The following is a 12,935-nucleotide window of genomic DNA, read 5'->3' as shown; positions in this document are numbered from 1 at the left end:
CACATGAGAAGAGAGAGGGAAATGGGGTGTGAACGAGTTTGTTAAAGACACGTCTGGTGGTTTTGAAAAATGTGGTGTCAATGAGAATTTGGGGAGTGCAAATAGTCCCCATCAAAAAAAAATATTAGTGTGAGGGATTTGGTATACGGTTAAACCGGTTGAACCGATCAATACCAATTGACCGGCCGATTACCGGATCAACTGATTGAACGACCGGTTTAATCCAAATTTTAACACACTGGGATTAAACGCTTAATGGGCTTGGATCACAATTGTCCCCTGCTCCACCTTGGCCCAAGATGCGATATTTTTACAACCCAAAAAAGGCAGTTAAAGATTAATGGGCTTGAATCAAAGCCCATTGCTGATAGGATCTCTGAATTCATCTAAGAACTAGTGCAAATTTTCAAGTTGGTTTTTTTCCATCAGAAAGAAGGGAACTAAATTGTGCTGGGTATTGTTTGTTGCACCTCATAATTAAACTAGTGGGTGCAAATGCAAGGTTCTGCAGACCAACCGGCTAGCCAAGTATATATTCCATGCATGGGAAAAGATAATCACAGACTAATGCAGTGCATTAGCAAGACAATGAGAAGAAAAGGCTCCAATCATTCAACTCAAATGTGAGCCAAGATTCAGTGCCAATGCAGTTCTAAGCAACAGGAAAAAGAAGAAGAAGAAGCTAGATTACAGAGAATTCAACTAGATTTTTATGCCTTTGACAGTAAACAGCGATCGCTACCATCGCACACTCAGAAAGTGCAGAGGGAATGTAATTCCTATCTTTATCCAAAGATAGAGTTCTCAGCATCCAACAGAAAAGTTGAAACTTTTTCTTCATAACTTTTTGCATTTGTTGCCAACTTGCCATGCAAGATGGGAAGGAAAGTCTAGAGTTTTGAGACCGCAGAAGTAAAAAAAAAATAAAAAATCCTTCAGTGAATCTGTTTTTCTTCCACTTTCTGCTATAGCTAGGTCCTTCCAAGACCCATGAAATGAATTCTATCATTCTGCTTCTTTTAGGCTTTTACTGCGACGCAAGGTTTGCTGGAATGTAAGTCCAAATGGGGATGATAAACACACAGTTTCTTTCCCAAAGTGATTGTAACATGTTGTTTTCTACGTACTATTGAAGGTTTTCAACAATATCCTTAATATACTTAACCAATGTGAGATTTCAAATCACCAGTGCAACTTAAACTGGATTTTTACATTCTCTTGTTTAGGAGAAGGTTTGGTCAGATAATTTTTTTGGTATGAAACGTAGGTGTCGAAGGCATGCTGGTGCTCTTTTTTAGTTCTGAGTCCAATATCAGACATTACTATGTTTGTTGTGCTGCAACAAGGAGTAAACTGCTTGCAGGGTCAGTAAGGAAAACAGTAGATTGCATCTTAATCAAACATAAAGAAGCAGAATGGACATATAAAGGTAATTTCATTACTTGAAAGGAAACAGATGACTAGACAGACAGTATTAGAACAATTTAAGCACACTAGACTACTGATACTTGAGCCAATATTTGTTATTCTTCCAAATTTGATACGTGGGATTTGGGATATTAAGACACAGACTGCTGGTATGGCCTCAGAAGTTGAACCAGAGTCCCGCTTAGGTGGAGGGACATGACTTCATTGGTGGATCCTATAAGGGTTCCACCGATGAAAACAGCAGGAATAGGTGCACTACATCCCAACCTAACCAGTGCCCTTTCCATTTCCCTGCCATCAGGTTCCTGATCAATGTCATAAACACAAGGGTCCACCCCAAGTTCTTGGAAAAGAATTTTGACAGCATAGGAAAGACAGCATGAGCTCTTGCTGAATATCACTACACCCTTCTCTGATGCAACCCTCTTCACCTTGTCCATGCTTCCAAAGTGTCCTGATTCAGAATGTGTAAGACCGAATTCACGTGAATTCGATCCAACGGAGATACAAAAATGTAAAGTGGGTTAGGGAGGGAAGGTATGAATCTTTAGGTTTGTTTGAATATTTTAAGCTAACATCGCTGGTGAATTTATAGGGACAGCTGAGGGTGGAGTGGTCTGTAGTTTGAACAAAGAACATTTAAAAGATGAAGAGCTTTAATAAAGTAGCTTTGTCATAGATAGAGACTATTGTATTGCCTTGGACTGAATAATTGTTGGCATATAAATTTTCTGCTCCCATGTTACTCAATTCATACTATTTCAGTGATAATAAGCCAATATAACCATTTGATCTCTGGACTATTTCCTAGAAGGAATGGAAGTCAGTGATCGAACGGTAGGACTGATAATACAAGTGTTCTTACGACAAACATGTACTTTGAATTTTGAACACGTCTTCTGCTTTTCCAGAACTTATGGACACGATACTACAAAAGTAACTCAATATATACCAGATTCTCACAATCACCTTCTTTGAATCCTCATTGCAGGGAAAGATTGCGAATGAGATGGCTTTCGGTGGCTGTGATTCTGAAAGATTTGCCCCCACCAACTTGCAGGATTCCCTCCCTCTCAGACACCAGCACTTTGAGGCTCCATATGCTTATATATGGTATTCCTGCTCTCTACATTGCAGTCACTCGTGAAGAGCATCTGAACACAACTCTCTATATCATGATTAATCGCGGTAATGAATATGTAGGGTATGTATAAAGGGCTAATATGCAAGTTCAATGTATGTACGTAGAGATATGAACAACTGCACAAAGGTTCTTGGCCTTTTAGGCTTTTACAGCATCATACTTTGTCTCCTTTATGCTAGATAACTAATCATGGCTTACTGTAATAAGCACTTAGTAGCAGACAATCTGTTAACTTACAGCAGCAATGGATCGATTATGTTTTGTACCAATCGTGCAGGTATCCGGTGAATGCCTTGGAAACTTTATCACATAGTACTGTTGCTTACCTTTGCTGAGTATTCTCAGATAGGAAAATATGTTCTGTCATGAGTTATTTTTAAATCATTCTTTAAAAAATCATACAAGATTCTGCACGGATATCAGGGAATTCTTTCTTTTTTCCTTATCAATCATTCCTCTCCACATGTTAGAATTCCTGTTGAAACAAAGCATTGGAATAATTTCACATATTATAGTTCATAAAACTAAAAATATACAGCAAAACTGAAGTCTAAAACAGCAATTAATTACAACCAGATGGCATTTGCGTCTTTGAGCTTCTGCTTCAAAGACCCATCAAGGTGAAGAGATAAAACATCTCTTGCTGATCCTACAAATCTTCCACCTATGAACACAGCTGGTACTGTGGGATTACACCCCAGCGATTGTAGAGCGCGCTCCATTTCCTTCCCCCTAGGGTCGCGATCAAGCTCATGAATAGCAGGGCTTGCACCAAGGTCGTAAAAAAGTGTATTGATGCTGTGGCACATGAAACATGAACTCTTTGTGAATATTACTGCTGCCTTCATTGCTGCCAATTCTCTTACCCTATCCATTTCAAATTGCTAAAAACGTGCTCGAATGCTTATGAAACTGAAACAAAAGGCTGATGTGAGATTGCAGACTGACTGATACAAGGATTGTTTGTAGTAGTAGTACTGCTGAGGCTTGTGTGGACTTTGTGATTTCATCAGCTCTTATTTATAGTGGGGGAGGTGGATCAATTGTTTTATCCATTAAAAAAGCTATAAAATGAAGGATAAAGAGAAAGGGAGAAAGAAAAATTCCTTCAGATATGTGTTTGGATAAGAAAAATGCCTCCCGATGATTTGCTTGATAGTGACTCTGAAACAAGTTGCTTCTCCTACATATCAACCAAGATCATGATCTGCAACTTAAATCTTCTGTACGACAACATGTAGGAATCAAAACAATTCATAATTTATTAGCAGCACAAAACAACTTTTGGTCCTGACTAGTAGCATCATCACAGATTAAAAAAATGTCAGTACTAGCAGGAACGATATTTCTTCGAGCTAGCCTAGAGAGAACCAGAATAACCATACAGTTAAGATCAGAATATAATGTTCCAAATCAGAATACTTTTTCATTCCAATTGATTCAATATGGAATGTCAACTCCTCGAAAGTCCTAGAGCGCGAACTCTTCAATGTTCTTGGCCGGTTCTTGTTGACAGATAAAGACTATTTGGTTATATGATGATGTAGCATCTGTACTGTCTGATGTGGAGATAGATAGATAAGAGTTTATCCACTTCCTTGTTCCTTCTCCATTATGTATCAGTACTGGTCCCATCTCATAACCCTTCCGTAGACATGAAAGGCCAGCATTCTTAGAATCTCAACTCTAATAACAGAAGTTGGAAACTTGGAATATAGAAACCAGTTGTCCTTTTTGTTACAAAATCGAATTTTTTAGGTAAATGAATCTCCTTTTTTGTTCTGCAACAACTTACATATGCAATAATTCTTCTCTGACTCTCTGAGAATATGGCACGTTACCTTGATGCATGCATTGGTCAAATCTCCATAACCATCCAAGTTTATCAGATGCAAGCATGTACATATGCATCATCTGCAGGGATCGCGTAATGTCCTAGTTATCCATTACCAGTGATTCTTCTTGTTTTCTGGGTTTTTTTTCTTCATCAATGTCAGATTGTCCAACTGTCTTGAAACTCTATGTGTGTGTGTTATGATTGTTAGCAATAGAAGAACATAAATTTGGAAAAGAAAAGAAAAGAAAATATGGGGATTCTCTTATTTCGATCGAAGAACTAAGAAACCATGTTAAGGATTTCTAGTTTCTGATATCCCCTCCCTCACATACACATTTACCATTTAAACACACCATTGTACCTCTGCAATAAGGCCATAATACACGACACTCTCGCGAGTTATTACAGAATCCTCCCTCCTGAATCCCCACTCTTGCTGCTTCTTTCAAACATTTACATCTACCCTTTACACACACCATTCTACCTCTGCAATAAGGTGCGCGATCACGACACTGTTTCGAGGTACGACAGGATACTATCTCCTGAAGCTCCCTTCTTGCTTCTGCCATTGGAATATTGCTTGAGCATGTCACACCTACCAAATACAAGAATATCCATTAGCAACATTAAACCCAGACATTGATATACCAGAAATAATTATATTTGTCAATTGACTCACAAAATGAAATCACAAACAGGGTGACCAAGAAAGCAAGCTTGATGGACACCTTCCCCATTACTCTCCCACTGGTTTTTAGTTTTTGAGATAGATTTTTTTTAGCTTTTTTGATTTTTATTTAATGGTGCAAATGAAGGTAATTTATAGGGTTTAGACCATGGAAATTCTTCACTTCCACATGTAGGAATAGTTAATTATTTTCTTTATTTGAGAAGATTTTTTTTTTTTTGAGAAGATATTAATTCTATACCACTATTGAAAACTGCATCTGTCACAATTAGAAATTCATTAAATATGTAACTACTCATTTATTTTTATAATTGTTAAGATTTTATCTCACATCGGATTGGCAGACCCAACCACCGAATGACATATAACTAAAGGTCTAATCTTTCTCACACAATCAACACGTTTTCTAGGCCTAAAAGCCAACAACAAGGATCCAAAAACAACGTAGCCGCGCTCAAAAACGAAAGTATTTGGACTGAATTTTCTAACCATAACAGTTTTTATTTGTTGCTTTGAACTTTTAGATTATATATTGACATAAATTAAATTTTGGATATATATTTGATTGCTTGTATTGTTTTATTTGAATTAGGTGAATAATTAATTAATTATCATCCATTTTGCCGGATTCCCATAATCCGTCAAACTGGCCCAAATTCATATGAACCGAGCCGAGCCTGCTAGAGCACACATGGGCTTTTCTAGTGCAAGAGTTATAAATGGGCCTAAATTAAAGCCCCAAACTCTTATCTTTTGGGCCTTTGTTGAAACTACAGTTCGAAATATCTACGACCTTTACTAGTTCCGGAGGAGAAAAATAGAGTTGAAGAAGCATTGGAGGGATTCATGGAGTAGCAAAACCCTAGTGAAGCAAAGCAGTAACTCCTGTAAGCATCAAAACATCGATTTGTTTATTATTTTTTCTGCGATTCTGTCTCTAATGTATTATTTTCTTCACAGATTTCCTCCTCTCTCTAGCCTCGTATACGTTTCTTATCCTGCTTCGTTTTCTATCAGGTATTTGTTTCTTTGACTGTCTAAATCTGTGTAAGATGATGAGTTTGGGTTTTTTTTTTCCCTATGATTTTGTGTTGGTCTGCTGGCTTGTGATGGGTTTTGGATTTCTGTTTGAGCCATGTGAGTTTGCGAATTTACAATTTCTTTTCTCTCTTTTGAATATGTTCACTTGATTTTAATTCGAAAGTATAAGAACGAAGGGGATTATCCTTTATTTTCTAATTCGCTTTTGAGGTCGAGTCTGTAGCATTGGGGTTGGATATTAGTGCAATTGAGGGTGCTTTTGTTACTAAAGACAGATGCTTTGGATTCACAAGGAGGAAGGAATTTCTTATTGCATTTAGTTTAAGCAGATGGTTGTGTATGAGTTAATGTGTTTGTTTGTTTGAATGGATGCTTTGAAGTACTCCTTTAATAATGCAAAACCTTATGAATGTTGAAATCTTGTGATGTGGTTGATTGAGGAGACTAGTGTGAGGTCTTTTCTAGCCCCTCTGCTGCTTGTTACAATTTCCCGATTCTGGACAGGCGGAACTGGTATCCTATTGACTGCTCTTCATATCATTGAAGCAATTGCGTATTAATCTTCTTATTGTTAGGTTGACAAGGATGTGCCTTTGGCTGTTTATTTAGCTATTGTTGTCAACGATGCTAAAAGTTATTTAGATGTAGGAGCGCTAATGTATGATTTTGTTTAGATTAATAAAACACACGTAGTACTCCATCAATCACTTATGAAGTCCAGATGAGTGAACAACTTCTTGCCAATGGTTTGTCTCCTTATAAAAGCTAGACGTTGATAAAATAATGTGCTCAAACTATTTAATTATACACTAAATTTGTCGCAGCCACAATGTGGGGGGAACTTATTTTTGTTATTCTAAAACAGTTTCTATTAATAAATGACATAAATTTATTTGGATTAGCGAATTTTTCTGCTTACCCTATACTATATTGTAGATCATAATTAATGCTGCAATTATGAGAGTTGCGATGGAGCTCGTCTTGAATAGAATTTCAAATGCAATTTGATTTCCCACAGATAATGACAAACTCATGCTCAGTTTGATCATTGTGCTTGTCTTTTCTTTTTAACACTATTTCTTTGAACTATTTCGTCTCCGCCCCCATAGCCAGAGATTGGTCATGGCTATCTCTAAGACTGTAGCTATTAGTTTTGAGTATATTCATTCTGTTTGCTGAATTGTTGTCTGCTTCTTTTCCCTCTTAGGGTTGCTTAAATGGCAGATGCTCAAGTATTAGAAGAGACATTATCTGAAGCAGTACCAAACAATGAATCACAAAAGAAGGAAGAGACTCGTGATGAAATGCTTTCAAGGCACAGGTAACATGTTTTCCTCTGATCTATGCAATCAATAGCTTCCTTGAGTTATGCATTGCACTGTCCGGAACACATGTTGTTATATGGCGCTACAGCCTGCAGATACAAAACAAGGATATTCGTCAAATTATAACTTCATAGATGTGGTCAGCAGCCATTGTTGTCGTTCATTCATAAATTGGGGAAATTATTTTTACTCTTTTCCTTTCATAAATCTTATTGTTTTGCATGAGTGCAGCTCTAACTTTATTGTTCAATGTCCATGCTTATCTACATTGATTTTGATTGGGCACAGAAAGGAGATATCACAGCTGCAGAACAAAGAAATTGAACTGAAAAAAGCAGCAGCCAGAGGTAGTAAGGCTGAACAGAAAGTTAAGAAGAAGCAGGTTGAGGAAGAAGTTTCTCAACTTTCTGCTAAGCTTAAAGAAAAACATGCTGAAGAACTTGCTTCGCTAGGCTATAGCAACAGTAGTAAAGGAAAGGAGAAGAATAATCTTGACACTTTGGTGAGGGCCATAGCTGGAGTGTCTGTTACCAACCAATCTGAGCATTCAAAGCCCAGCAAGAGTACAAAGAGGCGAGAGAAGAGAGCTCAGCAAGAAGCGGAAAGAGAGCAAAGAATCCAAGAAGAACAAAACAATATTGTAAGTGATCGATTCATTGAAGATGAGAAATTGGAAAAGAAGCTTGCTCCTATGGGATTAACAGTAAATGAAATTAAGCCAGATGGGCATTGCCTCTACCGAGCTGTTGAAGATCAGCTGGCCCATCTTTCTGGAGGTTCATCACCTTATAATTATGAAGAGCTTCGGAAAATGGCAGCTGCCTACATGAGGAAACATGCATCCGACTTCCTCCCATTTTTCCTTTCAGAAAATGCGGTAGAAGAGGATTCTGATGAGTCACAAGCAAAAAGATTTGAGGATTATTGCAATGAAGTGGAATCTACAGCTGTCTGGGGAGGACAGCTTGAGCTCGGGGCTTTGACTCACTGCTTGAGGAAATACATCCTAATATTTTCAGGATCCTTTCCTGATGTTGAGATGGGGAAGGAGTACAAGTCCGAAGGTGGTGGGTCTACTCCATCTAATGCAAGCATCATGCTATCATATCATAAGCATGCTTTTGGGCTCGGCGAGCACTATAACTCTGTGGTACCAAATTCAATCGAATAGGTTATCGCTAAGCATATGTAGAAACTTTTTTGGATTGCCTGTCTGCCTTTACTAATGTCTCTGTCGAACAAGCGTATGTATGTTTCAAATTTTCAATCTGAGATCATAATCTTATCAAAGGTCTCTTTTGTTGATGGTGTTATTATTGCATTCTTTGATTGCCCTTGCATTCTACGTTTACTTACTAGTACTGATACATCAAAATCAGCCCTTATCGTACAGACCCATCAGTAGTAGTGTTGCATTCTACGTTTTTGGATTGATTGAGTTCGTATATTGAGCATAGATGCCCATTAAAGCAAGAAAGCACACAAGATCATATTAGGCTGCTGCTTTATTTGATTTGCTTGTTAGCCTAGAAAAAGAGATATTGATGTCCCAAAGTAAAGATTTTGTGAGTAGGAATGGAGATAGTCATAATCCTAATCGAATCCATATCTCCCTGTGACTCTGATGTTACGAACCGTCCTCGCACGCAAGTTGACATTCCTCTAGAGCTATATACACACACACACACACACACACATATATACATATATGTATATATTCTCTCGATTGATCACGTTGAGATTGAGGGAGAGAGTATCGACACCCAATATTGTCATCCTTGTGTGTTTGATGATACCATGCATCAGGGAAGGTGCTCGATCATTACCTACACATATACATCCCCCGTTGTCATTATGTACAATAATCCGACCCTCTAGAAAGTTAATTCACCACCCCTAGCTTATTGAAAAACAATGGTATAAGAATCAACTAATGGCGATGTTCACGAATAACAAATTTGTGTGGGTCCGCGTTCTAAAGCGGATAATATCTTCAATGTATTCTATAAACACGTGTTATTGTTTGACTCGGAATCAATTTTTTGCCACCTCTAACAAAATTACTGAGATAATCGAACAGACTGATGACTGAATTTTATAGTCGGTTATTTTTTTTTAAAAATTTAACTTATTTCTTTAATAGAACCGAGCCATAACTGACCGATAACCAAAATGACCGAAATAATTACCAATGATTGATCGTCCATTCAATCAAATTCAAATCAAAAATTCGGAAAAAAAAAAATCAATCGTAACCGACCCTTTACACCAATATAGTTGGATATGTATGGATAAGTATTAATTGGAAGATCTATATGGCCCTTGGGATTATATATAGCCACTTATGGCTTATGCGATTTAGCAAGGTGTGTACGTACTTGCATGTACTTTTCTTTTCGGAGATCACCAGATTTGCAATCTGATCGTCGTGATCGATACTTTATGCCTTTCACATACATGTGTGTATGTATGTATGTATGTACATATATATATATATATATATATATATATATATGCACATAAGATCTGGACTTTATCACCACACAATGAGAGTGAAGAAAAGCAAGATGCCATGTACGTACTGATCAGTACTGACTCACGTTTCAAATTGGTGTCCATAAATATACTTACAATCTAAGCCTATGTGACATATATATACTTTGATTCATTTGCAGTCGATGCCTATACAACAAATAATTCAGTACGTACCATACCATTCTAGCTATAATTCTCTCCTCTCTTGATCACAACACATTCTCAATTTGGACCTATACGTGGATAAAAATGTAAATTCGAGTAGGAAACTATATATATATATATATGGAGAATTTTTCTATACGGATGCTCGTAAACTTTACTGAAATCTCATTTCGACCGTTTGATCTGACCAACAGACAGAGATGAAAGATGATAAAATTTTTTTTACCAATATGACCCATTCGGGTTGTAAATACGTCGTCGAATTTCGATGACCATTTCAGCCAAAAACTAGTTGGAGAAGCCGAGAAGGTGTGCGTCGTTGAGACAAGGTTAATCATATTGTCATTGGCCAGAGGGTAAATTGGAGTTTGCTAAATCGACGACAAGAATAGGTGGCGATGCCATGACTTCAAGCTCAATTTTTGTCCAATTTTCGCGCATGATTCAGGTTGTGGCTAATCGAAAAAGGTTTGTGGCATTCAGAAGCTTCATTTCGATAGGTCGGTCATTTGAAATGGTGGTTGGACGATCATTTTTGATGTCAGGGATACCGGTAGAGACTTACGTGAAATAAATTTTAGTTTTCTTTTTTCAATTTTCATCTGAGTCATTGGTCAGGCGTCTCATATAAGAGAAGTCCATCACCTACATGCACCTAATATAAGGGAAACTCATGTTTTTATTTTTCCTGAGAATGTATATATCCTGTAAATAACTTAGTGGAAAGAACTATTTAAATTAAAAGTGCCAGCAGAATCGAATTTCACGTTTTCTGGAATCCTTTACATTGATAAAATTCTATCCTCCACACCAAAAAAAAGAGAATAAAAAGTAAATTGACCCACCAAATGTCAAGTGCTGATTGCATGTATAAATAGACCTCCCCTACACAGTCTAGCTCCTCAAATTGCCTCTTCTACTTACTTTCCTTGTCTAATCTTTAAGATCATCAAAACATATACATATCATGGAGACAGTGAGGGAAATGGTTGGTAATAGGCCACTGGTTATATTCAGCAGAAGCAATTGCTTCATGAGTCACACAGTGATGACACTCATTAGCAACTCTGGTGCAAACCCTACCATTTACGAGCTCGACCGAATCCCTAATGGACAACAAATTGAGAGGGAACTCCAGCAACTTGGGTATCAGAATGTACCAGTTGTGTTCATAGGCCAACAATTGATTGGAGGAGAACAGCAAGTCATGAGCCTTCATATGAGGAAGGAGCTTGTTCCACTCCTCAAAAGGGCAGGAGCAATATGGCTTTGAAATTCATCTAGATAAGCACCTGCACCTGCACCTGAATTTACTTACTTACCATCCAACATTACTATACTAGCTAGCTGCAATAGTAAAATAAGTCGATCTTGTTTTGATAGATACTACTTAACTATCACTGTTGAATGTTAAGTAATATACTGGTTGAATGTTAAGTAATATACTGCTTGTCCATCAAAATAAAGTTACAATATTAACACTTGTTTGTACTAGGGCAACTAACGAGCCCAATATCACATGATCAATAAGAGATCACAGGTTCAAACCCCCTACTCTGACTACTTGCCTACCAAAACTACAAACTCATATTCCATTTCAAGAATATTGTTTGCAAGATGATCAGCATCTGAAACAGTAAAAAATAAGATTACGAAGATGAATCACGTGTCTAGATTCCTATACCATCTTGGTGCACATAAAAAGTTCACAAGTGACACCATATGATTTTGTATAGGCAAGGAATCTTAACCCAATCCATGATGCGGCAAACCGCCCTCGCAATCTTATACACATAACACTACATATTTTATATCCACCAAAGTTGACACTCCCTCCAAAAATACACATTTTTTTACTTTTATCACCTACGAAAAGTGAAAGGAAAAGGAATATCTAGAGGGAGAACAAAAAGAAAATTCTAATTTAGCCAATATCATAGACTTCAATATTCCCAACTTGGCAGACCACCTGTTACAGATCACATTGCTTCACCCAAAAATTAAACAAGTGACCTTCCAAAGAGACGAGAAACACTGTATCAAATTTCTCAAAAACTAACTTTCTTCAGCACTACAATTCATCCATGGAAAGATACACCTGCTTATTGGATATCCAGCCTTAAAATTCAAGGAAATACCCTGATACAATGATACTCCACACTCAACCTTTCATCTCCACTAAAATTCATCCACAGGCATGGATTTAGCCCTCGCCACAATAAAATGCAGTGACAGGGGGACTTTCCAATCCTTTTGAGTTTGAGTCTATCAGAATAATTTATTTCAAAGAAACTTCTAGTGATAACTCCTTACTTAGAAAACACATCATGCATTGTGCAAAAATAATCTACTACCACCACCGTGTGCATTGTTCAAACGTGGAAAATTTGCATTGTTATTTGTCAATCTATCAGCACAGCTCATCCTTCAAATGAATTTCTCTCAACTCACCAATATAAATAGAATAAGTCCTTGAGCTTTTACCCATCACTTAAAAATAAAGGGCGTCACATCCTGATATACTGTATAGCCTTAAACCTTGACAAACACAACCAAATATTTACAAACCATGAGCTTAACCTCTAGTGCAGCTAAAGGGTAAAAAGCATCTAATGGCTTCGAAAACTATGAGCTTGAATCACTAGCAACAGAACACTATAAGCCTAAACCCTAACATGCTTTTATTAGCATTTGCATTTTCGACAAGACGAGGTAAATCATCAAAAACCAAAAGGGTTCAAAAAGGACTTGGTGAGAATTTAATTCCCAGTT

General features: G+C 37.3%; 4 protein-coding genes across 4 annotated transcripts; 2 read left to right on the top strand and 2 right to left on the bottom strand.

The window, feature by feature from the left end:
* Positions 1-1,418: 1,418 nt before the first annotated feature.
* Positions 1,419-1,970, bottom strand: LOC119983153 (monothiol glutaredoxin-S9-like). The gene has a single exon (XM_038826837.1). It carries the CDS (start codon positions 1,866-1,868, stop codon positions 1,560-1,562), a length of 309 nt encoding a protein of 102 aa, XP_038682765.1. The 5' UTR covers positions 1,869-1,970; the 3' UTR covers positions 1,419-1,559.
* Positions 1,971-3,036: 1,066 nt separating this feature from the next.
* LOC119983116 (glutaredoxin-C11) lies at positions 3,037-3,549 on the bottom strand. The gene has a single exon (XM_038826790.1). The coding sequence runs from the start codon at positions 3,445-3,447 to the stop codon at positions 3,139-3,141; it is 309 nt and encodes a 102-aa protein (XP_038682718.1). The 5' UTR covers positions 3,448-3,549; the 3' UTR covers positions 3,037-3,138.
* Positions 3,550-5,887: 2,338 nt separating this feature from the next.
* Positions 5,888-8,770, top strand: LOC119981684 (OVARIAN TUMOR DOMAIN-containing deubiquitinating enzyme 5). The gene is made up of 4 exons (XM_038824773.1): positions 5,888-5,984; positions 6,058-6,114; positions 7,346-7,459; positions 7,752-8,770. Exons 3-4 carry the CDS (start codon positions 7,356-7,358, stop codon positions 8,632-8,634), a joined length of 987 nt encoding a protein of 328 aa, XP_038680701.1. The 5' UTR covers positions 5,888-5,984; positions 6,058-6,114; positions 7,346-7,355; the 3' UTR covers positions 8,635-8,770.
* A 2,150-nt stretch (positions 8,771-10,920) lies between these two features.
* On the top strand, positions 10,921-11,712 carry LOC119982977 (monothiol glutaredoxin-S3-like). The gene has a single exon (XM_038826603.1). The coding sequence runs from the start codon at positions 11,131-11,133 to the stop codon at positions 11,434-11,436; it is 306 nt and encodes a 101-aa protein (XP_038682531.1). The 5' UTR covers positions 10,921-11,130; the 3' UTR covers positions 11,437-11,712.
* Positions 11,713-12,935: the final 1,223 nt, after the last annotated feature.

Source organism: Tripterygium wilfordii, chromosome 17, assembly GCF_013401445.1.
Source record: "Tripterygium wilfordii isolate XIE 37 chromosome 17, ASM1340144v1, whole genome shotgun sequence".
NCBI lineage: Eukaryota > Viridiplantae > Streptophyta > Magnoliopsida > Celastrales > Celastraceae > Tripterygium > Tripterygium wilfordii.
Note: the sequence above shows the minus strand (reverse complement) of the source record. Positions and strands in the feature narration are given on the sequence as shown.

Coding starts and splice junctions, on each gene's coding strand:
- LOC119983153 (XM_038826837.1), bottom strand. CDS start 1,868: ATGGACAAGGTGAAGAGGGTTGCATCAGAGAAGGGTGTAGTGATATTC.
- LOC119983116 (XM_038826790.1), bottom strand. CDS start 3,447: ATGGATAGGGTAAGAGAATTGGCAGCAATGAAGGCAGCAGTAATATTC.
- LOC119981684 (XM_038824773.1), top strand. CDS start 7,356: ATGGCAGATGCTCAAGTATTAGAAGAGACATTATCTGAAGCAGTACCA. Junction 7,460..7,751: donor GAAATGCTTTCAAGGCACAG/GTAACATGTTTT, acceptor GATTGGGCACAG/AAAGGAGATATCACAGCTGC.
- LOC119982977 (XM_038826603.1), top strand. CDS start 11,131: ATGGAGACAGTGAGGGAAATGGTTGGTAATAGGCCACTGGTTATATTC.